The 27634-nt window shown below is 42.9% G+C and overlaps 1 protein-coding gene across 1 annotated transcript in view; it reads right to left on the reverse strand.

The window, feature by feature from the left end:
• TOP1 (DNA topoisomerase I) overlaps positions 1 to 16232 on the reverse strand; it is an 85301-nt gene extending 69069 nt beyond the window's left edge. Inside the window, exons 1-2 of the mRNA XM_077831922.1 lie at positions 16074 to 16232; positions 15301 to 15325 (exon numbers count right to left, since the gene is read on the reverse strand). Coding sequence (XP_077688048.1) covers positions 15301 to 15325; positions 16074 to 16106 — 58 coding nt within the window. The 5' untranslated portion in view covers positions 16107 to 16232. The remainder of the gene's footprint in view (positions 1 to 15300; positions 15326 to 16073) is intronic.
• Between the last annotated feature and the right edge of the window lie 11402 nt (positions 16233 to 27634).

Here is a 27634-nt window from a genome sequence, read left to right on the forward strand (position 1 = left end):
ACCAGCATCCGCCATTCCCGCAACATGCTAGATAAAACAGCTTTTATTGTATTTTTTTTCTAACACGAAATTATTCAGTGGTTTCTGCTGTATTTAAAGAGTGAAAACTTCCTTAGTATAGTGAAACACTATTTCCAGAGATGAACTGAGATTAAGCAATCAGGCTAGTGCACAAAAGAAAGATGTTCTAGCATGAAAAGACACTACTAAAACTGTACTTACTAAATAAAACCAGCATGCTTATATCCGCTCCATTCGAAAGCTAAACACATTTGCCAAGTGCAAAATGCTAGACACTTCTCCTTCCCACACTCATTACCCCAAGCTTTATAATGATCATTAAAAGTGAGATCCAAAAAGTTTTTCACCATCCTCCCAAAACGTTAACACTAGCTAAAACAGCTCACAAAGGAATACTGGGATTGGATATGGACGGCTTGATTTGGGGCTTGCTGTCTTTGGTTATGGCTAAAGCAATGGGCTCCTGGGCACTGGAATACCTCGAACTCTCTAGAATCCAGTGTAAAGAGAAAGGTAACAAGATGAAGAAAACCCCATATTTACAAAGGGAAAACAAATTTTTAAAAAGCTAGCCTCGAATTTAGCAAAGAATGCGATCATTTAGTTTATCGTGAACACAGTTGCACAAAGATAGATTTCTCAAGAACAAGAAATCATTTTACAAGAAACAATTCAGCTAATGTATTCTCCCAAAAGCAATCTATGTGAAATATAAGCCTTAGATGGATTATATCTATACTACATCAAGGCCTTGAAAATGCTCTTCCTTAGTGCCTGATGATTCTTTGTCATTCTAATGAAGTAAAGAGATGAGCTATGGACAAAATCCAAGAACAGATTAATTCATGGCTGATCCAATCAATCCTATGGATACTGAAAGTAACTCATTTAATCTCACAAAACAGTGTTATTGGGCAACAAAACTGGAGATGACATTCAATGTTAAGTGCAAATTTAAGCCATTGGAAAATATAATCCAACTATACATACAAACTGATGGGGTCCATAAATGGCTATATAGCCCAGCTTCTGGCAGGCAGAAATTTAAGGACATCCAGAGCATGGGGTTGCATAGGGACCATCAATGACTAATAACTGGGTGTCCCTAAACCTCTGACTGCCAGAAGCTGGAACTATATGATAGGATGGTTCCCTGAATAATTCCATCTGAAGCATCTTGCACCAGCCACGGTTGGAAAACAGGATACTGGGCTAGATGGACCATTAATCTGACCCAGTATGGTCATTCATATGTTCTAATTCACTGTGCACTGAACAGGTCAGTTTCAGTGTGAAGACAGCTCTGAGAAAAAGCTGATAGGCTCATGAGAAAGATAAATGCTGTTGAGTGTGTATGCTTTAAGATATATACATAGGGACATGTGTGGAGAAAATAGGGACACTTTTTAACTCATTGAAAGGAATGAGTGGAACAACAGATACTGGACATAGGAGGCACAATCTCTGAGGAGGTAGAGCTGTCACCTCTTCCTTCAACCACGCAGCCTGGGGCTGATGGACTGTTAGCAATTCAAGTGTTTCAGCTTGCAGGAGCAGCATACAGGGCAAGAAGAGAACCTAACAGGAGATCCAATTCAGCACATCATCAAACAGAGGAAACTGCAGACCGGGGCCAAGCATAGTCACACCCCCATTAGCTACTTTCCCCCAGTAAGAGACAGTTAACACACCCAAGTATTTGAATGCTTGGCACTTTTTGTATTGGCATATTTCTTCTTTAGAGTTTATTTAAACAGACCATATAAACCTACATGTGCATTTAAGATTAGTGCCCACATGTAAGTATCTCAGGATGCAAACAACACAGCAAGATGCCAGTTAATTCTTTATAACTAACTAGAATATTAAAAAAAACCAAAACATTTCTGCAGCTATAAAAATAAAAGATTGCATCTTTGATTTAAACCTATTTTAATAAAACATAGCAAGCTGTCCTAACAAAAGGCCATTCAGCACATACAACAGGGAGTATGACTAAGATGTGCCTCTGTGTCCTTTGAAGAGATTCCTGAGTGGTGGTGGAGGCCGGCAAGGAAAAAGTCTAGAGAAGAGAAGACTCAGAGGGCACATAACAGTTTCAAGTACATAAAAGGTTGTTACAAGGAGGAGGGAGAAAAATTGTTCTCTTTAACCTTTGATAGGACAAAAAGCAATGGGTTAAATTGCAGCAAGGGTGGTTCAGGTATGACATTAGGGCACACTTCCTAACTGTCACGGAGGCTGTGGAATCTCCATCATTGGAGATTTTTAAAAGCAGGTTAGAAAAACATCCGTCAGGGATAGTCTAGATAATACTTAGTGCTGCCATGAGTGCAGGGGACTGGACTAGATCAGCAGTTCTCTACCAGGGGTCCGAGGCCCCATTGGGGGCCGCAAGCAGGTTTCAGAGGGTCTGCCAAGCGGGGCCAGTGTTAGACTCACTGGGGCACGGATCAGAAAGCTGAAGCCCTGCCACCCAGGGCTGAAGCTGAAGCCTAAGCTTAGCGAGGACCCCTGTGGCATGGGGCCACGTGGAACTGCCCTGCTTGCTACCCCCCAATGTTGGCCCTGGCTTTTATGTGCAAAAAAGACAGTTGTTGCGGCACAGAGGGGCCATGCAGTTTTTATAGCACGTTCAGGGGACCTCAGAAAGAAAAACGTTGAGAACCCCTGGACTAGATGACCTCTCGAGGTCCCTTGCAGTCCTACAATTCTAAAGAGAATGCACAACATTCTCAGAGCGCACGCAACTCAGCTCTCCTCAGCAAAAAATATCCCAGACAGCTGGGGAGGTTGCTTTCCCCTGCTAGAACAAACCAATTCAAGGATGACAGCCCGCAAGCACCAGACTCAGGGGAGTAGTGCTACCCCAGATCTGTCTCCCCCTACTCTAAGGAACAATCACACTCACTTGGCTGGCCCAGGACAGGGAAACACTGGAGAAAGAAAACTTTCAGTTGTTTTAAAATAAATAATTACATACATCCACACACTTGCAGCACATGCACAAGTGTGCATGGACCTATTGTCTCTAGAGCTGTTTGCAGAGTGCGTGTAAGTTTCTGAATAGGATTTGCTCCTCTTCTTCTTCTACTTCTTCTTCTGAAATAAAATGCTTGAATACTTTAACTTCTACTCCCAGCTTACACAGTCATTCATGAACAACTCTACAACAAAAGTACGTATTAGATGGGAAATACTAGTAAAAAAAGTGATTCGTTTTCATATTGAAGACATTTAAAGTGAACAAGGAAATGTTACAAGAAGAGATATATCTCTTTACGTTATCATTTTTAATAGCTTTAATTGCATGCTGAGTCTGCAGCAAAGGAGCAGGTGGCTTTTTACTCCCCATCTGGTGGTCGTTAACTCTGCCATACTAACCTTGGAGTAGGTCATTAATATTGCTCAATTCCTCCATTTTGTGTATACTGCTCATGTTGTAATGAACCATAGTGTCACAAGGATCTCTCCAAATAGCTCATGCTTCGAGTTTCCCAGAAGACTGCACTTGTCTAACCTGTAAACGTAACTTCCCAGGCAAGCTGGAACTGGAACATGCCCATCCCGACTATTTCATTTTACCTCTCTAATAAGGTATCCTACTCATACTTGCTATGGCTTTGCAACAGCACCAGTAGATGAAAGTATGCTGGATAGGTGCTAGTCACATTCAGGCTCTGAAACCCACTCCCCTCCCTAGGCTTCAGAGCCCAAACTCCAGCTCAAGCCTTTACATAGCTACTGTTAGCACTGTAGCACGAGCCCAAGTCTATAGACCCAGGTTCTGAGACTCACTGTTTCAGTTTCTGCTTGCTATGTAGACATACCCTAACATTGTCCACAAGAGTGCCAAGTACTAGAAACTATGGTGGCAGCTGGTGTGATCTGAGAACCATAACACAAACTGGACGTGGACTGAGAATACACAACTTGTTTCACACAGACTATTATTCTCCATTCAATGGGAGTAACTTTCAGCTGACGTTGGTCAGCCTCAGAACAACCCACTAGAAGAGACTCCAAAATTGAACATCAATCCTCCAAACCATCCCACCTCCCACGCACATTGGTAGTCCATTATCTACACCCTTCTTATTTGGCATTTACGCAAGTTTAAGAGTACGTGTACTTCTGTGTTCTCAAACTCTGCTTGCAGACATCAACAAGAAAAAACAGAAGCCATTCTCCTGTTACTTATGCAATACCAAAATAGTTTAAGTCCACAGATTCCTTACACTTCCAATTAAAAGACGACAATGTTACTCAACTATTTCTCTAACTATCTAAAAATCAAACTTTACTCACCTCCCAAACAGGAATGTATACTGAAGGAGATATGTCCCATCTCCACCTGCAGCAGGTTTTTTTAGGCCACATCTTAAATATCTCTCAAACAAGAAACTGCAAATTTAGAGTAAGATGAACAACTGTTTCAATGCATTTGGCCCTTATTCAAATATTGCAATATAAAACCTGACCAAGAATGCATTTTTATGAAAGAAATCTTCAGTATAAACCTTGCCAATATTTAGAGGGGAACAGGAAGAGAACCTAGTCCCACATGAACATATTAAAGTGGAATTTAAAGCAGAATTTTAAAAGCAATTGTCAAAAAAATTAAGGCCGATAGAAGTAGCAACACAAGGAGAAAACCAGGCCCCAAACAGTCCCCACCTAGCAGCTTCAGTTTTCATGTGTCAAGAGCAGCATTAGGCTGTAGAGCACAAGTAACAAATGTCAAGACATATAAAAAGCTATCTATACTTAGGGACTGCTAAATTCCCATTAATTATTTTGCTAACTTTTACCATGCAGCTGCACTTTAATGTACAGCTGATGTGTAATAAAAAATATTAAAAATATTCCACAGCTCTTTCCTGGTGGTGCTTTACTCTGAACATTTGAACAGAAATGAGATCTTAAAAGTCCCACATCTACACAAGAGCGTAGTCCACCAGTACTTTAGGAAGTCTTAAGTGGTTAGACCTGGTCCACAGTGGCCTGGCAAACAGTGCTCATACAAGTAGTCTGAATGGGGTCTTACACAGCTTTAGAGTAACTGGTTTTATACACAGCTTTATCCACAATGTAGATGAGGCCTAGAAATTCATTTACTCCTATGGTTCATTCCCTACCTCAAATTGCATAATCCTCCACTGGTGAAATTCCCAAATGGTTGCTGTGGAAGTTTATAAAACATTGCAAATCAAGGACTAGGACTTTAGCAAGCACAATACATAGCAACAGGGGATGAAGTATTTAGACACAGAGATCCTATTTCCATATAAACATCTTAAAGTAAGGCGAAAGTAGTACAGAAAATAAGAGATGTAGAAATAGTAGAATTGAAAAATAGTCTTAAATTCTCCCTGAAATCTTAGGTGCTCTTTAAATAGTCAAGTGTTTTAAATGACACTAAATACTACAGCTGTCAATATATAAAACACACACACAATTAATAAACCCTGACTGTACAGAATATCTTTGGAGAGGACAGATGTGTGATCTAGATGATCCTTCTGGCCCTGAAATCTGACTCTAAAAGATGTCTTGACCAGGATGTGTAACAGAGATTAGTGAAGTTGGGTGTACACTATGGTTTCCTTAAGGAAGAAAATGATCTCTATTTACTGTTTTAAAGAAGTCTGCTAAATGCAGAACCTATGAAGTTATTCATAGGATAAAATTCCTATCTTTAACACAAGCACCCATCTACATGAACTTTGGTGATAAAATGCAGATTCACTCCTTCAGAGGGGCACCATGAAGCTCATTCAGCAAGCCATTCTCTCAGTGTACCAAAGGTAGTGTCTCAATAAGGCTGAATGTTATTTTTACAGCCAACTGTTGTAGACGTGACAGTTTAAAAAGCACACACACAAAACTGTACTAAAGTCATGATGGTAGCAGATTATAGGAATGCACAAGTGGGTTTACGGTTGGGATGACCAAAAAATACCAGCCAGGAATCTAAAAAGATACTCACCAGGATCTGCCTGGGAAGCTATTTTTGGCCCTAAGAGAGACTGACAGGAACCCTTTAATACAACAACTTTCTATTGTCTCGGTGCATTCCCCTCTTTATGCTGCAACTATCATATTGTCCACAAATTAGCGCCTCCAACTTCAAAAAAGTATTTATATAATTTAACTAGATGCACAGATGTGTTTTTCTTGAATAAGAGCTGTACCCTGAAGCCCAATGACAAGTAACAATGACTGGCCTCGCTACATCTCTCCCCATATCTGAGCCTGCACTGCCCCCATCCCACCAGGATAAGTATTTCAAACAGATTATGCTTTCCCCAAAGCTTTCCAAAGGCAAGAGGAAAGCATGTTCAATGCTGTCTGACCTTGTAATTCCTTTATGTTGGAAACTAGCTGTTTCCAACTTCCCAGCAGTTGCCAGGACAAACTACATTTTCTCCGGCTAAACTGAACTGCTGTAGAGGCTGCTTTCAACTGAAAAAGCCATCAAGATTTAAGCAACAGATTAAACAAAGATTCTTCCAAACGAAGCTCATGAAAGCTCATGCTCAAATAAATTGGTTAGTCTCTAAGGTGCCACAAGTACTCCTTTTCTTTTTGCGAATACAGACTAACACGGCTGCTACTCTGAAACATAACATTAAGAGGTACTGTTCTGCAATTTGTCTTTGACAAGGGATAAAAAGAACAGAAATACGATATGTTAATATCTGATATCTGTGCTGTAAGATGATGGAAAAAATATTCTCCCTACATATTTGAGAGCTTACAGGTTTCTGTCAGTAGCAATGCTATTCATTTAAGGACTGTCACTTCCCTGATCATCTTTGCTCATTCCAGATCCCATCTTCTCCCCTTCATTAATTGTTAAAGATGACCTGCCAAGGGCTTAACAAAGAAAGAAAAATTTGGTTTGTTGTCCTTTTTTGCTTCTTTGAGGTATAAAGGTCTAAAAGGCTGCTCACCCCATTCCACTTGCGACTGACTACCTTACCAATAACAGGAGAGTCAACTCTGGTCTCCACTGGTTTGGGTGATCTGAGAAGGATGTTTATTGTTAGCTCTAACACAACTTTTATATTGAATATTATTGTCACCTGCAATAGTACGACTCGGAAGATGGTTTAAAAAAAAAAAACATTTTTAGCCAAAATTTTAGTCCCTGGAGTTAAGTAGGTATTAACAAAAAAACCCCAAAACACACAAAAAGGTATTTAAAAGTCTGGTTAAATTCCCTTTCCGTCTCAATTGCTCAACTTTCTGTCTTGGATCTGATGTCACAATTCTGTAAATTGTTAAGTCATCGTGGTATCCAAACAGGACCTGAATTTCTCAATTTAAAAACACGGGCACGCATGCACACACCAAAGCCAACCAATAACTTCCAGGCATTCTTTATATATCATAATGCATCAATTTCACCCCCCCCTTTGCAAGTCACCTTTTCAAGGACACATGATCCTACAGGGTCACCAGTGAACAGGAACAGCAGCAGCTACAATTATTAGCAATTAAAAAAAATGATGTGCATACAAACACCACCACTTGGGCAAGATTCTGATCTCAAAGTACGGTAAACCTGAATAACGCTGAAGTCAAAGGCATTATTCTGAATTTACGTCAGCCCAGGGAGTTTTACAAACACTATGCTAAGAATGTGTTGGATCAGAGGCTCTCCAACTTTTTTTTACTGGTGAACCCTTTCACGCAGCAAGCCTCTAAGTGCGACCTCCCTTATAAATTAAGAACACTTTTTTTATATATTTAACACCATTATAAATCCTGGAGGCAAAGTGAGGTTTGGGGTAGAGGTTGACAGCTCGTGACCCCCCATGTAATAACCTCGTGACTCTCTGAGGGGTCCCAACCCCCAGTTTGAGAACCCCTGCGTTAGCTGCTATAGACTTGTTCACACCAGGGAATTTAAAAACAAAAATTCCTTACCAGAGCTACGACTAGTTCAGCTGAACCAGTGATGGGAGCCCTAGAATGAGCAAGTCTCCCCTTGCCTGGCCAGATGAGGTTTTTAACTACTATATCAATTAAACATGCTTTTCAGCAGTTTAACTAACAGCTGTAAATGCTGGATGCTACCAGAGGCATGTATGGTGGAAATTATTTTTAATAAAAGTTCCCTAGAGCAGACAGTCAATAAGAGTCCGAGGACAACAACAAACGATTAATGCCATTCTCCTTCACAGATTTCATTGTAGTTGACAGAACCTACATTCTTCCACCTTTTTATTTGTCTTCTCCTAGCCCTTCTTGCTGCAAAGCAGCTTTACAAATATAACCCAGAATGCTGCTGTCTTTTGACTCTCCAATCGAACAACATTAAGAGGAAACCCTCCTGAAGTTACCTTAATGGGGAATTCATTTTGAAGTCTAATTATGATACTTGCTTAAATGCTGACATTGCCGAACAGGTTATAACCAACAGTCATTCGGGGGGGGGGGGGGGGGGCATGGTTGCACATATTTGTCACGTGTCACTTCCCTGTGTTAGTCAAATCAAACAGGACACTCTAGGGGAGTAAGGCTGTAAACACTGAATATGTAACAATAGTCTCTTTCATATCTGGATAATTAAGACACAGGATAAAATTCCTTAAAAAGATGTAGCTAAGAATATATATAATGCCATAACACTAAATAGCATTCGACTCCTATCGTGTGGATTGTGGGACTTTCTTATAAAACTAGAAGTCACAAAGGCAGTTCAAACCAATAAATATTTCTTAATGACCGCCTGCCTAACAAGGATATCTAGTATTAAATTAGCAGAGCCAGCTCAAGCAGAATTGAAAGATAAGAAAAATCAGCAAGGATTTGTCCTCAACATTTTCCAAGGTGGGATTATTTCTTATTCAAAATTTTCCCTTTCAAAAAGAAAGAAGCCACCTGTATCTCAACACGGCCTCTCTCTTTAGACATGTAACAACAAAGGAGCAATGACAATTTACACTAGCTGAGGATCTGCCTCCAGCGTCACTTTCATTAACAGAACAGTGGCTTGATGCAAGGAGCTTGGGTTATTTATTAAGCAGGTATTGCTTTAACAAGCATTCTGGGAAGTCACTAATAGAAGAATTTGAGTCAACGAGATGTGAAGTACTTGCTATAATTACATTTCATTGCCATTTGTACTGACCACGCAGCTCAAGAGGAGGCTGGAATTCAGTGGTCTATCCAACAAATAACTGAAGTTACAGTTGTGCTGTTTGGCTTGCTAAAGTTAAATTAAAATTTATGTTATAAATCCTTGATAAACTGGATATCTAATTCAAACGTGAAGTCATGCACAGATCTGAAACTTTGCATAAAAGACATCTCAGCCGACAAATGGCTTTTATGGGACATAAAAAATGAGGTGGCCAACACTGCAGATAAACAGAAGTTACCTTATAGTGTTTTTCCCCCCTCTCATTGCTACAATGTTAAGACGTATTTTATCAAAGCAGAAAGTCTGTGGGCCCATTAGTCCCTGACACAGACCTTTAATCATTTTAGGGAGTTTTGCTGGGACACAACAGAAACAAAATTGATTGAGCTTAATAGAAACGTGTATCTCTGCTCTCCCGACTTGCACCAAGTTTTAACCTGAAAGCTACCCACATATACACCAGAAAAATTAACACAACAGATTTCAACATCAATAATGAAACACTAGTTTTACTCAGCATAATGATGTTTAAAGGATATTACCAGGAGTAAATTTTTAAAATTTACATTTCACTAAATTTAATTTGCAGTTGATATTTCTGAGACATATGTTAGGAATAACCAGCTTGCTACAGTGTTTCATTTGTAACAAAGCCTGCAGCATTCCTTATAGAACTATGCTACAGTATAAGCGCCAAACACTGCAATAATGCTATCGTAAACAACAGTGTTTGGGACCAATGTTGTGGGATACCATAGGTTTAAAAATAACTGTTGAGTTAATATTAAAAAGTGCTTTTAAAAACCAAAGATGAGCAGTTTTCATCAAGTGTTGCAAGCAACCCCAACTGCTGCTGATCTGAATACAGGATCGGTGTGGCCCTTATAAAAGTGCCTGCATTGTGAAAACATCTCAGTTAGGAAACGATGGCACTGCAATTCTTACATTTCTTAGGGCTCAGAACATGCATTTATCACAAGAAGAGAGAAGGATATTTGCAGACAAGCAAGACAAATGTTTAAACGTTTTAAAAATGGTATTAAAACTGTGTCTTTTTAAGGTCAGATATTCTGGATTGTGATCCAAGACAGCTGACTACATCACGCTCCCAGGGAGGTCAATGAGAGTTTTGCCTCTGAATCCAGAGAGTGGAAGAGGGGCCCCAGTATGAGACTTGGCTTCAAGTTTACTAGTTTTTACAGGTTCATTTACTGCTATGCAGTGCCTGCAACAACATTGCTTAGGTACATATAGAACTAAATTCCATAGGGAGTTCTGCTCTTCATTAAAAAACTACACCTGCATGACATCCAACTAAGCAGAGTCACGTACAAGCTTATTCTTTAAACTAACTATGAAGTACCTTATAATTTTCAGTCAATGGGATACCTAAAAATGGCTTTGAGAATCTTGGAGTTTTTCCATCTTTTTAAGTTAAGATCAAACAGGTAAGTGTAATAACACCCACATATTTGCAGAACAGGAAATGGAGGCAGAGAGATTAAGTGACTTGCCAAAGGTCACTTTCTGCCAGTGACTTAGCAAGCAGGAGTCCTGAGCGCTAGTCTACTCCTCTTAACAGGCCACAATTACTCCCCACTGTAGTTTAGAATACATTTTAATACACTTGTTATTCACAAGTCTTCTGGAAGAGATTTAAGAAAAAAAGATTTTTCCTAATAATTACAAATATATTAAAATAGAGAGCAGGCTGACATTTCCTGAACTCATTACTTTCCTGGCAACATTAGCAACACTCAACTGCTACCAGTGCTGTGTGCATCAAAAAAATTAATAAAATATCTTGTATAATCTTATTTTTTTAAGAAAAAACTTAATTAATATTTAAGTTTACTCCTTTCTGTTGAGTCACGTTTTTCGCATGCCCAACTCTGTCAGCTTAAATGAAATGTGCATTTCATGCAAGATAGAACACCACATACTAAAGTGGCCTTTGAATTTCCATCACTTACAAAGCATTTGCTCAGCTCCAATGCCATTTAATTTTAAATTTCCCTTTTCCATTTCTCACCCCCTTTTCAAGTGCTCCCCCCACAACACAAAGCTGCCTCTAAGCTGTCTTATTAATGCTCATGATAACACTACAAAACTGTCAATTTCTGACAAGATACTTGCTTTTCCACACTTTTGGCATTTTTAAAGTTAACTATTAAACGAAGCACTTCTCACTCAAGCACATTCAGCTTCTAAAAATAAGCTTCCACACAGCCAGACAATCAAAATTTGTGCTCAAGTCCAGTTAGTATTTCACCGATTACTGCAGTGACGTTGGCCTTAAATCCCATCTTAAGATATTTAGTTAAACCAACAAAAGGGAAAATTCACTGAAGGGCCTCCTCTTAACAATTTTTATGCAAAACCACCGTTAAATTTTAATAGGAGTTCTGAACACAGAATAATAGGCACGCAAGACATGGTCTTATACTGCAGAAATAAAATTGTGGGTGTTGAACATCTTAGATGCTCCATATACAGTTTGTTCATTTTACAAACAAAGATTTTTCTAATTGCTATGTTCTGCAAACACAAGAGGAGAACTGAAAGTCAAGATGGGTTCCTTCTGGCCCATTAGCAATAAGAGGTTCTTCAACTGGAACTTGGTTAACAATGCTATTGATTAAGCTAAAGCCAGAAAAGAATCCAGCTAGTAGTTCTTGCATACCAAGAATGTCTCTGTAGGCTAACAGGAGTAAAAAGTAGTAACATCTGTTGAATAAGAAGGTGCCATTTTCATAAATGTACTTTAAGATATTTCCTACTAGGAAATAAATTTTCTTTATACTGCATTCAGATCTTGAGGATGGTTTTTTAGCTCTTTTATAGCACTACTCATCTTTACATCTCAAAGCATTTTACAAAGGAGGACAGTATTATCCCCATTCACAGATAATACATACGCTTCAGGTTGGTGTTTTAAACAGCACACCACTTACAAGATTGTCAATTACTATTTTCCACTGAATGCATCCGATGAAGTGAGCTATAGCTCATGAAAGCTCATGCTCAAATAAATTGGTTAGTCTCTAAGGTGCCACAAGTACTCCTTTTCTTTTTACACACACAGGATCCAATCACTTCACCCACTTCTAAAACCAAAGATGGCAAATTCTTAACAGTGCACAGCAACAACAGAAGACACTTCAGGTGAAGAAAAATATCGTATCCTAATTAAATGGCAGGGGGAATTTGGGTAGTTACACAAAATACAATTACCAAAGGTAGAATGGTTTGGGACACACTTGCTAGGAGTGGCGCGGATTTTTAGTGAACAGAATGGTCAGCACTTCCATTTTACACTTGACCTTGATTCTAGGACCCCTTGATGCTAACATCATGCTATTCCATCAATTTAGCCCCTATTAAAAGATAATAGTGCCAAAAATTGAACCACCAACATCCTTGAACATTGGATGTCTCCCATTAACTAGAGGATCCACACCCACCTAGCTTGGGTTGTAACATCTGAAGTGATTACATTACAGTGGTATAGTCATAGATTCCAAGTTTCCTGTCTTAATAAGAATAATTACAAGTGTTTAGCTACTGTATTACCGACAAAAACCATAGAGTTCTTTGTTCCAACAGTAAGTATGTCTGCTTAACGCTTATATAGTATGTGGATTGAGTAGTCAATACCACATTGACTCTTTCAGGACTAAATACTTCCCTTCACTCTTTTAAGTGTAAATAGTTGTGGGCCCTAAGCTTCTGTCCAGGCCCTGCCTCCTAACAACAACATCAAACAGCTCTATACAATCTCATTAAAGTACAAACCAATTTTAAGTGCTCAGAATAATGTATATGGGATTCTTTCTACCCATTTCTACTTCTTGCAACTAACTAGGATCCAAACAAGAAGTACATAAAAGCCCAGACTCCCATGGCCATAATAACAACACGTGATAATGTCTGACACAGAAGTGAGAGGTACTACTGTACAGTGGAAGCAAGAATGAAAGAACCTTAGAGTGAAGAGACAGCAGGTTCCTGAAGTAGGTTCAGCTTTGGTGGCAAGGTCAGAAAGGACATGGACTATCAACAGCGTTACTCCCTTAACAAGCCTAGCAAATGCAGCATTCAACACAGAAGATTTTGCCTTTCTGTTGCTTGAGAAAAACTACAATGAAGACTAATGACAGTCAAAGGAAGACTTGGAATCATGATGGGAAGGAAGAGTTCTATGACACCTTCATCGGTTGAAATTCATCAGGCATATCTGATTCTCCAGTTATATACATTTTGTCTGAGATATGTGGTACATGCTTACTTTAAATCTGTGTACTAGACTTCCTTCAGCAGTTGTGAGATGACAAGAAAAACCCACAGAGTCAGAAGGGTGTCAAGTGCTCTATGTCCCTAAACCACTCCTAATTGGTAACAATAAAAATAGTGTACAGCCAGCCTTAATATGGGGGGGGGGAGGAGGGGGGAAACACACACTGTTAAGATTGTCCACTGGAAGTATGACTAGGGGAGTCCATTATTTCACATATCTAAATCAGCATATAAGTGGAGCTTTTTCCCCAAGAAAAAACCTTACCCTTAAGCAAATATTTCCTACATAGGGAGGTTACAAATATTTATAGACATACTTATACTAAAGTAATTCTAAAAATTCTTATTACAGTTCCAGGGAATGAATTATCTTCTCTTCTTCCTTAAAATAATTATTTATTAAGTATTATTTTATCTGTAGAGGGGAAATTTTTTTTAAATAGCATATTTGTATCTGCATACTTCTGTTATATACACATTTACATTATCTATAAAATGCATTTATGTGCATGAATATAAAAAGATGTGCATACACAAATATTTTATATTTGTGAATATTTACATGTATAGCAGTTTGCAAAGCAATTAGGCATCAAACATATTGTCCAGAACAACAGTCCAATGACTACAAATGCCAAGAACCCAGCATAATAAAAACAGTATTATTGCAATGGGATTGGGAGGCAAGATGAAAACACCTTAATAAAGAGGTGGAGTGAACGCAAACACTTTTAGACAACAGGCACATCATCCTTCCCCCTCCCCTCAACCTCCCATCCCCATTACTTAGGGGACAGACAGAGCTCTTCAAGTAAATCCAGTCGTTTGACAGTGACATATGCATGCAGAGGCAAATTGTACCTCCCCCTCTCTCCCCCCCTCCACTTTTAAATATACCAGTTTGGAAAAAAACCAAAACCAATATGTGACCCAGCAGTATGCAAAAAATTGGTAGCCATCCTCCGAAATGCAATCACCTACAGGGATCCTACAACCTATTCACCAAAAATGAACAACCAACTTGCAAACTTTCTGAAGTGATGCTGACTACCTTTCTGGAATTGCTTACACTCCTTTTTAAAAATAAAAAAAATGCAATTATTTAAATTAAAATTTTCTACCCAATAAGGTAAAGTTAGATCAATTAAACAGCAAAGAAAGAAATAATCCTGGTCTTAAAATGGATGCAGCAGAATCTTTTAAAGAGCAACATGTTGTAACCACCTTTCATTTTAGGGGATGAGAGGAATTGACTGAAAGAAACAAAACTGAAGAGGAGAGAGAGGGGTGGGTGGAATAAAGGCTGCTTAGTGATTTATTTAACCTAAAAACTTTGCCTTTCCCCTTCTCTGGGAGGGCATGTGGGTCGGGAGGTGATGATTTCTCCTGTGTTTCTCTGCAGGAGGCTCCTGCTCGGCAGCTCAGGGTAGGAGGAGAAGGAAAGAAAGAGACACACACAGAAGAGAGAGGAGAGAGAAAAAGAAAATGGCGCAGAGACTAAGTCCTGACCGTCGACAAGGCGACTTTCCAGGGAGGAATCGGGGCCCAAAGGGGACCCCAGGAAACCCGGAGGGACCGGATCTGGGGCCTGCATTGCCCCCACTAGGAGAAGAGGGGGTCGGGTGGAGCCTAAGCCCCTCGGAAGCAGGAGCATTTGGCAGCTCGATGGGAACAATGGGGCCGGTGAGCGAGGAGACGGGACTTAGTCTCTGGGACGCCATGTCTGTCCTTTACCATCCTCAGTAACACAGAAGAGGGGGGGAGCGAAAAGGGGAGGTAAAGTGGGGTAAATCGCCCCCAAAAGGCGGGGGTGGGGGGCAGAGACTCACCGTTCGCTCGGAAATCCGCCTCGATCTGCAAGGACAAGTGGAAGCGAGTGAAAAAAAAATCATGTAGGTTTTCAAAAACAGTAAAAGAGCCTGATCCAGGGGGCAGTTTTAAATGAAGAGGAAGGAAATCGAATCACAGTCCGTTTCCCACACAGACACGTATTGGGAGGGGGTCCCCCCCCCACAAATCAAGGGCGGGGGGCGAAATTCAGACTTCCTAGCGCCCCAAAGTTTTAACCTCCCCCCAACCTATTTTAAGTCCCCCCTCATGCTTATGTACCCATTCTCTGGGGCACCCCTGCCCTGGTACCCCTTCCCCCGCATGAAAAGGGGGGGCACATTCCCATCCTCTCCGGATCTGTCTTTTAAAGGGAAGGCAGGAGAAAAAAATCCCCCCGTGTGTGGCTTGGCTGGGATTTTTTTTTTTTTTTTTTTGGGGCGGGGGGGAGGTTACAGACCTTTATGTGTCTATGGGGAAATCACCAATCACAGAGACTGGAGGAGCCCGCGGGGCAGTGATCAAGGCATCCCACCCTAAGTGTCCGAGGGCAAATAGGGAGGGGGAGCCAAGGGGGTTAGGGATCCAGAGCTCTGGGAGGGGGAGGGCCGCCCCCACTAAGGTGATATGAGGGTGAGGTCACCCCGTGGCCCCAAGGGATACTGGGGGGCCAGAGGCACCTCCAAGTGCCTGAGGGGATTTTGGGGGGCTGGAGGGCCCCACTGGGGCCCCAAGTGCCTGAGGGGATATGGGGGGGTGCGTGCGGGTCCCTCACCTGGGAGTCGTTGTGCAGCTGGTCCCCGCTCATGCCGGCTGGTGGGGAGGCCTACACAGAAGCAGAGGCGCCTGGGAGCAGCAGAGTCTGAGGCCGAAGGGAGAGTGCAGCCCCCTCACTCAACACAGCAGCCAGTTGTGTAACAGACTAAGTCCTCATTTCCCCTCAGTGCGCAGGCGCCGCTGCTTTTAAACCGGAGGAAGGGCTGGTACGGGAGGGGGAGAAGGAGGAAAGGAGTGGGTTCCGATATTTGCATGCTCGGCCTCGCCTTGACCCCAGCTCCAATTAGAAGAGAGCTTCGGACATATTAGCATTCCAGCCACGCCTCCTCTCGGCTCTCAGAACTCCGGGTTAGATTTGCATGAGAGCCACGCCCTCTCTGCGCAATTTATGAAAAAAGCCGGTTTGCTATTTGCGTACGCAGCACTCTTCCCTCCTTTCAGAACGCCGGGTGCAATTTACATATCCGGTCCCGCCCCTCCAGCCCTCTCTCCAGTCACGAAGGAAAGGCAGGCGCTTATTTGCATATCCTCCCACGCCTCCTCCGAGGGAAGACTGCTGCCCGCCCGGGGTGGAAGGAACGAAAACCCGTCCCAACGTGCGCGTAACGCTCATGCGCAAGAATTCTCCTGCAGGGGTACTCTATTTGCATGTGGGGCCCCACTCTTTCTCTGCAGGCCCCACTGACTGTCAGCCCCAGCTAAGGTTGCATTACAAGGGCAGAGGAGCCAGGTGCCAAAGCTGGAGGGCAGGAGCAGGAGCAGCAACTTTATTTTCCGACCTGCCTCCCATACAGCTCTTCTCAGCTGCCTCTGACCCCAGTACACAGAACAGGGATCAAACATCTGCTGGGGTGATGGGGGTGTAGAGGGGAGAGATCAGGATGGGAAATACATGAGCTCCTCAAGCAGGCTGAGAGAAGGCTAGCAAGAAGTGGATGGGAGTGCGTGGGGTTGCACATATCCATCCCCTAAGGAAGCCAAGGAAATCTCCCATCCCCCCAACTTTCCCTCTAAATTAGCCCATTTCCTGGCGCAGGAAGGGTTTGATTGTAATCCTACTAATTGCTAGTTTTCAAAGTCATATTTTATAAATTAGATTGAAAACTCTCTGGGACAGGGACTGTGACTAACTGTGTGTTTGTATAACGCCTAGCCCACCACTTCAGCTGTTTGTCTTTGCTTGCTGCTGTGTTATGGTTTATTTAAGATTGTGGACTTTTTGGAGTATGGACAAGTCTTCCTATATTTTAGTAAACTCCAGGAGCAACTCTAGCATAGCGTAAATAATTGTGATTGTTCTATTTTCTGAAATCTTTCTCCAAAATGTGGCTTCTTATATATTTTGGCCTTGATTCTCCACTCTATTACACTGGTTTTCCACCAGAATAGCTCCACTGCAGTCAAATGAATAGTGCTGATGTAGACTGGAGAATCAGGCACTGACACTTTCAATCTAAATCTGTGAAATGTTCAAAATCAAATTGTGAGATAATCATAGCAGTACTGGCTATAAGTGGAGGTGGGTGTACTGGAGAACCACTGAGCATATTACCAAACTTCATTATTTATTATGTGTGTTGCAGTAGCACCTGGCTGCTAAGGGCCACACTGTGGTAGGTGCTGGACAAATGCACAGCTAGACTTGCACTGGGCTTTACGGCAAGGGCAATAATCAGTAGTGCCTCATAGGTTGGATCTTTTCTTTTGAAAATGGGATCAATCAGCCAACAGATTTTTTTGTATTGTAAACAGTCCCTTAAACATAATTTCCTATATGGAAATTGAAGGAGAATGAATCTTATACCTTCCTATAAAGAAAATCTGAAAACATTTGTTTGTGTTCTGCAACAGTTCACGGCCTCACCAAAGGGGCTTTCTCTCTGATCTACTAAAAGGACAGTTTAGTATATGTGGCTGGTACAATATCTCACTGGACTGCCTCAAGTCTTCATCTTGGAGTTTCCTTCCAGGGTTACTACATGAAATGTACCTTTCCCCTGCTCCTTTACACTACTGGATCCTTGATTTGACATTAAAATAATCCTGTGCTGCCCGGCTAAATGAAGAGCTCAGGAAATACATAGAAATGTGAGCAGGCAGCAGCAGCCACTACCTATTTGCTATGAATATTTATATTCCTGTAAGGGTAAAACTCTGTCACTTTCTCACAATCTTCAGAAGAGGATGTGAGTACTCCCCTTTTACCAGCCCCAGCCAAATATTTCTGGCTCCAAATCTGTTTATTATGTCAACTGATTTAGTAACTGATAGTTTTTAAAATATATTCTAATGAACTGGCTGGACTGTGTAGCATGGGCACTAACAAAGATTCTCCTTTGGTTCAAGTGGAAAGAGCATTCATATTTGAGTTCTATTCCACAGTCATGCTGAAGTTCTGAATGACCCTGGTGGGAACATAGGAATAATCAGGAACTCATAGGAGTCCAGTGGTTTGTTACACTATTTGCATTTTGTTGCAGCAGGACATTTATCTGGTGCCAAAATTATGGGATCTAGGCAGCCTTAGAAACCCCTAGAGATACATTTGTTTGAAGCAGCAGTTTAATTTACTATAAGAAAGTAGTACAGTAGGGCCAGTTTTACTGTTCTTGAGATAGTTTCTATCAGAGCTTGAATGGGGGAGATTTGGAGGTACAGAATACCACTATCACCTTTTCCAAGTGCTATCTTGTGCTCCAGAATCTCTGCTTGGATTTATTTTTTAAAGGAAGTTTCTAGTCCTTCCGTTTGCAAAGAAAACCTTCAAAATGTGAAATGAGTGTAACCATTGCAGAGACATCTGCCGACAGCCTGAAACAATAGCACCAAGAGGTATGAACCTTCCCTGAGGATGACGGCTATGTTAATACAAACTATGTACCTTGAGGAGCACACCAGCAGGGTCTGCTCAGGTCAAGGAAAGTGTAATATATTAGAGGGCTCTACAAATCAACCCCTTGAGTGCACTTTGTTGGCACGGTGTAGAGAAGCCATCAATGAAGTGTGAAGTCAAAGCCCAATAATGATCATTTAAATGCCAACATTGTTGACTCTTTTACTGCTGATCAAAGCATTTAGTGACAACTCCTTCTGGCACCTTAGGTGGCTGGTGCTTGGATGATAGTACCACTCTTATGACTCCCTTCTCAAAAAGGAGGGAAAACACAAGGAGCCTTGCAGAGCCCAGCAGGACATCTGAGTCTTCTATGGGGGAACTAAGCCCAAGGAACCCAGCAGAGATCATATCTTGGACATCTGGATAATCTACTGTGAGTGACACATCATCTTGGTGTCTCAAGTGGGTGGACCCTGTTTCATGGAAGAGTACCACTGCCCTTTTTCCAATCTGCTCCTTGATCCTTGGGGAGACAGGATTGGAATAAAAAATTACTCACGGGCAGAGGCCATAGAAGCCTGATATTAAACCCCATCCACACTGGAAATTGGACTGTGTTCGCTGAACCACGTCTCTGGTGGGAGTTGGCATCTGCAGGGAGACAGCAGAAAGTTTCTAAGATCCATGAAGATTTTTTCCCATAATTGTTCTGTCATGCTTAGCCATGTTCTGATGCTTGGTAACCTGCCATGTAGACTCTTCAACACACGCAGTGCCTACCCTGCTTTGAATCAGGTACTTTATGATCCTTACCCACTGTTGCAAATTGGCTCAGAGTGCACCTTAGTTTCATCTTCCCATTTCTGGATGTCAGGAGCCTCCACCAATTACCAGATATAAATGTAAGACAAAAGGACGGTCATTGAAAAGATATTTATAAGCATACTAAACTGTAATGCCTTTGCAGTTACTTCTGCTGGAACAAGTTTAATAGAAAACTCACAAAATCCCACAGGATTCTGCAACATCCTACAAACTGCACCAAGGGAGTCTAGCAGTTTTTAGTTACCCCTTTTTACCTAATTTATAAGCACATGTCCATTTATAAACATGTCCTTTACCCAAGTAAGTGGGAGACTATTTGACTATCTATTATTCAGGACTTGCTTTGTTATTGCTGGGGAACATCCATTCAAATGAATGGAATGTCAGTACAAGAAATGTCTAATTTAATTGGACATTTCAATTACATTGACCAGCAGGGAAGTGGTTAACGTTAAAGTGTGATTCTGACCGCTTACAGAGGCTATGATAGCTCAATGTAAATGGCGAAGTCCACACCTCTAAGTGCTATTTTTTCAATCTGTCCCTCTGCTGACTCAACAAGACAGCAGTGCCTCATCCAAGGGGCTAACTTTGAAAAGAAATAGCTGGAAACTATATTTTTAAATGAAATCATAATTCCTGGTGAATTCAAAAAAATCTGCAGGAAACCCTAAAATCTTCAGATTGCCTGAATTTCTATTCTCCAGGCTCCTATGTATTTGGGTCATTTGGTTCTGTGGAAGTATATGATAAAGGTCTCTCATGGCACATCTGAAAGAGGGAGGTGGCACCTCAGTGTCCTGGCTAAAAAACCCAAACCAGATTCTAATGCAGAGGTGGGCAAACTATGGCCCGCGGCCCACGTCTGGCCTGCAGGACCCTCCTGCCCGGCCCTGGAGCTCCTGGCCCGGGAGGCTGTCCCCCATCCCCCGCACCTCAGCTCATTGCACCGCCGGTGCCATGCTCTGGATGGCGGGGCTGCGAGCTCCTGGGGCAGTGCAGCTGCAGAGCCGCAGCCTGACCCGGTGCTCTGAGCTCCGCGGTGGCGTGGCTGGCTCCAGCCAGCGTCGCCAGCCACCGGTGCTCCAGGCAGTGCGGTAAGTGGGCATTGGGGGTTGGATAGAGAGCCGGGGAGTTCTGGGCGGTGGTCATAGGGTGGGGATGTGGATAGGGGTCGGGGCGGGAACAGGGGGTTGAATGGGGGCAGGGGTCCTGGGGGGGCAGTCAGGGGCCGGGGGGGAGGGGCTGGGGTCAGTCAGGGGACAGGGAGAAGAGGTGGTTGGATGGGGCAGGGGTCCTGGGGGGGCAGTCAGGGGCGGGGGGGGGCTGGGGGCAGTCAGGGGACAGGGAGAAGAGGTGGTTGGATGGGGCAGGGGTCCTGGGGGGGCAGTCAGGGGCGGGGGGGGCTGGGGTCAGTCAGGGGACAGGGAGAAGAGGTGGTTGGATGGGGCAGGGGTCCTGGGGAGGCAGTCAGGAATGAGAGGACAGGTTGGATGGGGCGGCAGGGGGCAGTCAGGGCTGGGGGCGGGGCGGGGGCGGTCAGGGGACAGTGGGTGGTGGATGGGGCAGTTGTCCTGGGAGGGCAGTCAGGAAGTAGGGGGGGTTGGATGGGGCGGTAGGGGGCAGTCAGGGGCGGGGGGGGGGCGCGGTCGGTCAGGGGACAGGGAGAAGGGGTGGTTGGATGGGGCAGGGGTCCTGGGGAGGCAGTCAGGAATGAGAGGACAGGTTGGATGGGGCGGCAGGGAGCAGTCAGGGCTGGGGGTGCGCGGGCGGTCAGGGGACAGGGAGCAGTGGGTGGTGGATGCAGCAGGAGTCTTGGGGCAGCCATCAGGGGACAGGGAACAGGGGAGGTTGGATGGGGTAGGAGTCCCAGGGGGGCCATCGGGGGCGAGAAGCAGTTGGGATAGGGGTCGGGGGCTGGGCCACTCCTGGCTGTTTGGGGAGGCACAGCCTCCCCTAACTGGCCCTCCGTCCAATTTTGGAAACCCAATATGGCCCTCAGGCCAAAAAGTTTGCCCGCCCCTGTTCTAATGTCAAAGAGTCAAATCCTGCAGTCAGCACCAGTCCAAGTAACTGGGCTGTGCTCTGAGGAGCTCTGCAAGGGCTGCAAGAAATTCCCTTGTGGCTGCACTGTGGTCTCAGGGCTTCTGCAGTAGCTGTGCCACTTCTGCTGTGCCCTCCTCCGCAGGAGAAATAGCTCCTCCAAATCATCCTCATCTGTGCAGCAGAATTTCTGCCATCAGCAGCTTCTCCAGCTGCAGAGAGACGGGCAGGATTTGTCAAATGTAGAAAGATAGCAATAGCCACAAGGCCAGATTGCGGCTTTATAACACAGCGCAGGCAGGATGAGTGTAGAGGGGACATACCGCAGCAGGCTGCCCCAAGAGGACGTCTGGGTAACACCATCAGATTCCCTCTTGTGGATTCCCAGCAGCACACATGGCACTGGAAGCTCTGCTATCCTTCAAAAGGGTGCAGTGTAAGTTGGTAAGTGTGGAGAGTGTTAGGCTGGTGGCGCTGAGCTACTAGCAATGAGCAGCACCCTCCCTCAGGGGGCCTTGGGACACCAGCTGGATGAAGTCATAATAGGGGTCAAGGGGGTGAAAATAAGGAATGCCTAGATGCCGCCTGTTCAATGGAGAAGACCCTGCTCTCCATTTGCTGGAGCCTGCAAATGTGGCAGCCTGTCCTCTCCTTCCCCTGCCTAGGGATTTAGATGCCTCTGATGAAGTGAGCTGTGGCTCACGAAATCTTACGCTCAAATAAATTGGTTAGTCTCTAAGGTGTCACAAGTACTCCTTTTCTTTTTGCGAATACAGACTAACACGGCCGCTACTCCGAAAGATGGGAATGGGTGCATGTAAGGGTTACAATTTTATTGTAGATTTCAGAGTAGCAGCCGTGTTAGTCTGTATTCGCAAAAAGAAAAGGAGGACTTGTGGCACCTTAGAGACTAACCAATTTATTTGAGCATAAGCTTTCGTGAGCTACAGCTCACTTCATCGGATGCATTCGATTTATTGTAGTTTACTATTTAAAGTGGCTTGCACAGTCAGGGAGTCAATGAAGTAGGCAGGATCCATGGCAGATTGTTGTGTTTCAGATGTAAGGACAAGATGGTAAAAATTTAAAGAAGGCCCCATGGTTCATGCAGCACATTAAACCTAAGTTATAGATCTGAACGTCTAGAATTATTCAGCCCTTTATCTCCTGCCCTTGGTCCAGTACTGCATTATCATTACAGTATCACCTGTGCTAGGTATTGTTTGTATTAAATTCAGTTTATTGTACACTGCTTCCAGGTTTCACTGATTTTATATTTTAGTGTGTATATTCCATTTCTATTCATTCTAGATTAAAAAACCAAATATCCAAATCTTTGACTCTGTTCAATAGTGCGAAAAAGTGTGAGTGACAATGCATATTTACAGAGTTGCCACCTCTCATGATTTTATCATAAGTCTCACAACTTTTGGTGTATTTTCTTAAAGCCCCAGCTACTGGAATCAAAAGATTGCATGAGAATCTCAACTTTGATTTAAAAGAAAAAGTAAGTTTCTCGCCCTCATGGTTGGAGAGAAAAGCTTGTAAGTGTGAAGAAAATGCATCTTAAAAAGCACAGAAACCAGATGCCAAAGAGAAAGAACTCAAAGTGTCTTGTTTAAAAATAAAATCTCACGATTGGAGGGATGTGGGAGAGGCTGACCCATGATTTTTGAATGCTTGGGTTTCTCAAATCTTCATGTATCTATTGCCAGTGTCCATTTAAATAATGTCATTAAGTATCCTGAGACACCTACATGGTTTGCTGGATTCTGTATCAGTGTAGTCCTGTAAATTGTCACTCGAACAAAAGAGTTGTACAAAACATGAGCAATCAAATATATTACTGCCCTCATTCTTTATTAGGATGACCTGCTCAGAAATATTCATACCCATTATGTTTTGAAACTACATGAGCACAGTGCTTTCAAAAGCTCCTTGTTTTCCACCTTGATAAACCACAGCAATAATTCAGTTTTATATGTAGGGAGCAGGAGAAAATAGAAGCAGAACTACCAGGTGTCACTGTGCGAGGTAACTTTCAAAGGCCAGCTTTAATTACTGAGTTGCACCTGGGAAGGGAAAGGTTTGGCATAATCATGGGTAATTACTAGTTAGGGAATAATAGCTGATAGTGGCTTGCTTTATTACATGAACGTTTGCATGTACTGTCATAGTTTGCTATTATTATTATTATTATTTATTATTGGAGTCAAGAGTCAGGTGGAAAGAAGGATGGTACATAATAGAGGAGTGAAACCAAACATTTTTAAATCAGATTATAAGGGAAAAATTATATTTGTCATGAATCACTTAAAAGGCATTATGCTTGTGAAATATGTTCCGCAATTTTGTAATGAACTGGATAGTGTATGTGTTAACACTGCCTTCTACTGGATAAAATCAGAACTCTTCTGTGTCACAAACTCCATACTGCTAACAGATGAGACGATTCTCCTTAATGTGAGTTCAGGAAGCTACAAGCAGTGCATTGATGCAGCCAGTCCTCCTAGCTCCATCTCATAAGTGTAGTGACCCATATTTGGAAATTACACCATAGGTCCTGCTGTCAGCAGTAGTACTGGGCATTATGAGGCAGGCACTTCAGGGGTCCCAGAATGCACTGGAAAAGCCACCATTGCATGGTATGTGGTGCAACACAATGGCTCTGTTACAATGCTGAAGTGTTGCAATTACAACTGAGACAAGAAACTACTTAATCTAATCAGTGTCCCTAGAATAGTTCCCTTACTTTACTGTCCAAATTTGGTTAGTCAGTTTCACTTCTTTTTTTTCTAATCAATTTCACTTTCTATTTCTCATGCAATATCACCCTGCTGCTGGTGGATTCACAACACTGCAGGGAAATGTTTGTCTAAACATTATTTTTATATTGGGCTTTATATAAATTGTTTTTTAAAAAATGAATCCCTAAACCTAAATTTGGTACCTCTACTTAAAGACCACTTAAGTAGAGGTACCAAAGTACAATAGGGTAATATTTTGTATCCAAGTACAATAGGGTAATATTTTGCCCTTCAACAGCATTTTCCACCCAAGGGGGAAATAGAATCCCCATTTTGCAGGTAGGGGAACTGAGTCACAGAGAGATTAAGGCTGAATTTTTCAAGAGTAACCACCAGTCTCTTCTGCAAAAAAATAACCCCAAATAAAAGAGCACTTTCAAAAATGTGGCTTTAAATAACTTGGTCAAGGTCACACAGCAAATCAGAGCTGAAAATAGAAACTTGGTCTATTCTGAGATTTTAGCTACTGGTGCAGCTGCATCAGTACAAACCCCTAAACTGATTAACTTTCAAACGGGGGCAGTTTGCCCCCATTTGAAATGGAAGAAGTATCCATTCAAATGATAGCTTACAGCAGCTTTGTTTGCCCGCTCTAGGCAGCTGCAGCAGTAGCTGGCTACCAATGGCTGCAACGGGGCCAAATCCCCAATGTAAAGAAGGCCTATTTCCTAATCCTATCCTTTAACCACAGAACAGCTTTTCCTTTGCTAGTCCTGTGGAGCCTCCCACACTGGGCAGGCGACACCTGCAATTTGATAGGCTGGTTTACCCACAGGTTTTCCTGATGTCAACTGTGACCATGAGCCTCCTTTCAAAATAGCTACAGGTTTACGGTTATATTTTGACATTGTGATGTGACATCTTGATATCAGCATGCCATGCTGCCAGTGCTGTGCAGGCCTTGGGAGGGGAGTTCGGACTAATGCCCAAGACCTACTTCAGCTTGATGGCTTTGAAATATGCTAAGGTCGGCCAGTAGATCAATCCAGACAATAGGGAGGGAGCTAACCTGTGGGGAACAGTCTTTCACTGGCCAGGGTTCTTATGTGGATGGATACATTGACTGAATATAGTGGCATGAACACTTCAAAGGGATACAGAGCCCCATCTCTGCAGCCTGTAATCATGGAGTTCCTCTTTCCCCATTTAATAGTTATATTGGCTTTAGTGGAATTACACAGTAAGTAAAGACTACTCTCAGGACTATGGGGTTCACAGGAAGAATGGTCCAGTGGTAAAGGCCCTAGCTGCAGGAGACCTTTGGCAAAGCAAGAACACTGAACACAGACTTCCAGTTGGACAAATCACTTAGGCCTTGTCTACACTAAAAAGTTTTTCCACTTTAACTATGCTGGCATAGGAAAAGCAGCAAAATGAACAAACAAATAAAATCCTAGTGTAGACACAGTTAGACTGGTATAAAACTGCTTATATCAGGATAACTTCTGGTTCAGGAAGCAAACTAAGGGTATGTCTTCACTACCCGCTGGATCGGCAGGCCGCAATTGATCCAGCAGGGATCAATTTATCGCGTCCAGTCTAGACGCGATAAATCGACCCCTGAGGGCTCTCCCATTGACTGCTGTACTCCAGCTCAGCGAGAGGCACAGGCAGAGTCGACGGGGGAGTGGTAGCAGTCAACTTACCGTGGTGAAAACACCACAGTAAGTGGATCTAAGTACGTCGACTTCAGCTACGTTATTCACGTAGCTGAAGTTGCGTAACTTAGATCGATCCCCCCAGTATAGACCAGGTGTAAGATATATCAGCATAAGCACATTTATACTGGCATAACTGTGTCTACATTAGGACAAACATACACACGCAACAGACATATCTCAGCCTGTAAATCTTCTAAGTGTAGACCAGGCTCAAGCCTCTATGCCACAATTCCTCCTCTGCCTCACAGGGCGGTTGTGAGTATAAAGACATGAAAAGCTTTTGAGGTGCTCAGATACTAAGTGATGGGGGCCATGCAAGAGCCAGAGAGGGAGGATCAGATCCATTGTCAGGTTTAAACCCCTAGGCCTGATTCCTCACTCCCGTTTTACACTTGATGTGACTACATCGTGTGATCAGGGTCACACGCTGGTCACTGACAGAGCCAGAAATAGACGTGGGAGTCATGACTCCCAGTCCAGAGCCCTAGACAATGCTATTTACTTATGAAGAAGTGTGTGTGGCTGGAGAGCCACTGACATTACTAGATTGTTCCTGTCTCTGACTTCTGGAATGAAATGGGCCTGCTATCAGAGTAATTTAAAGGCCTATTTACTGGGTTGCCACCATTCATCCTGCAGGAAAGACTTGTCAGTAGTGTCACAGTGTTCCCATTGTCCCACAGCGGGCATCAGACTTACTGGACCACATCTAAGTTCACACTATGGCCCCTTTACAATGCTTCTGTGGAGCAAAGGAACTAATTGGGCAGCTGAGGATACCCTCGGGGTGGAGGAATCCCAAGGTGGCATAACTGGCTCTACATAGCCTACTCCCACCCCTGGAATGTCATGGGATGCCTGGAAGGAGGGAACCTGGCTGCAGTGCTGCTACCCTTGGGGGTCACTGCAGATGGGTACAGGGCCAAACAAGAGCATGGCAACCTCAGGTATCAGAGGGCATCAAGAGGTATAAAACAATCTTTTTACCCCTCCCTCAAATCCTATACCATGTACGCAGTGCATCTTAGTCAGATCCAAGGTTTGGGGCCACTGGCTGAGTCATGACAGTGCCATGTTGAAACTCAATGTCTGAACAGGACAATGTTGTGCCAGTCCCAAAAGATTTTTCAGAACATACTAGTATCTGTGAGCCTCACCTCCAGATTATGGGATGGCCCAAGAAAAACTGGTACAGCCCTATTACTATTAAAAGGACAATAATTCTGCCAAGATTCAATGATATAGTGGCATTTACAGGAAGTCTTTTTTAAACAAACCCCATCAGAGCATTTAATAAGCCATTGTCAGGTTGATTTAGGCCCAGCATTTTTATTTTTATTAAAGGAGATAGTTTTACAAAATCTCAGATGAATAGAAGTATTTCCAT

Source organism: Eretmochelys imbricata, chromosome 13, assembly GCF_965152235.1.
Source record: "Eretmochelys imbricata isolate rEreImb1 chromosome 13, rEreImb1.hap1, whole genome shotgun sequence".
Classification (NCBI taxonomy): domain Eukaryota; kingdom Metazoa; phylum Chordata; order Testudines; family Cheloniidae; genus Eretmochelys; species Eretmochelys imbricata.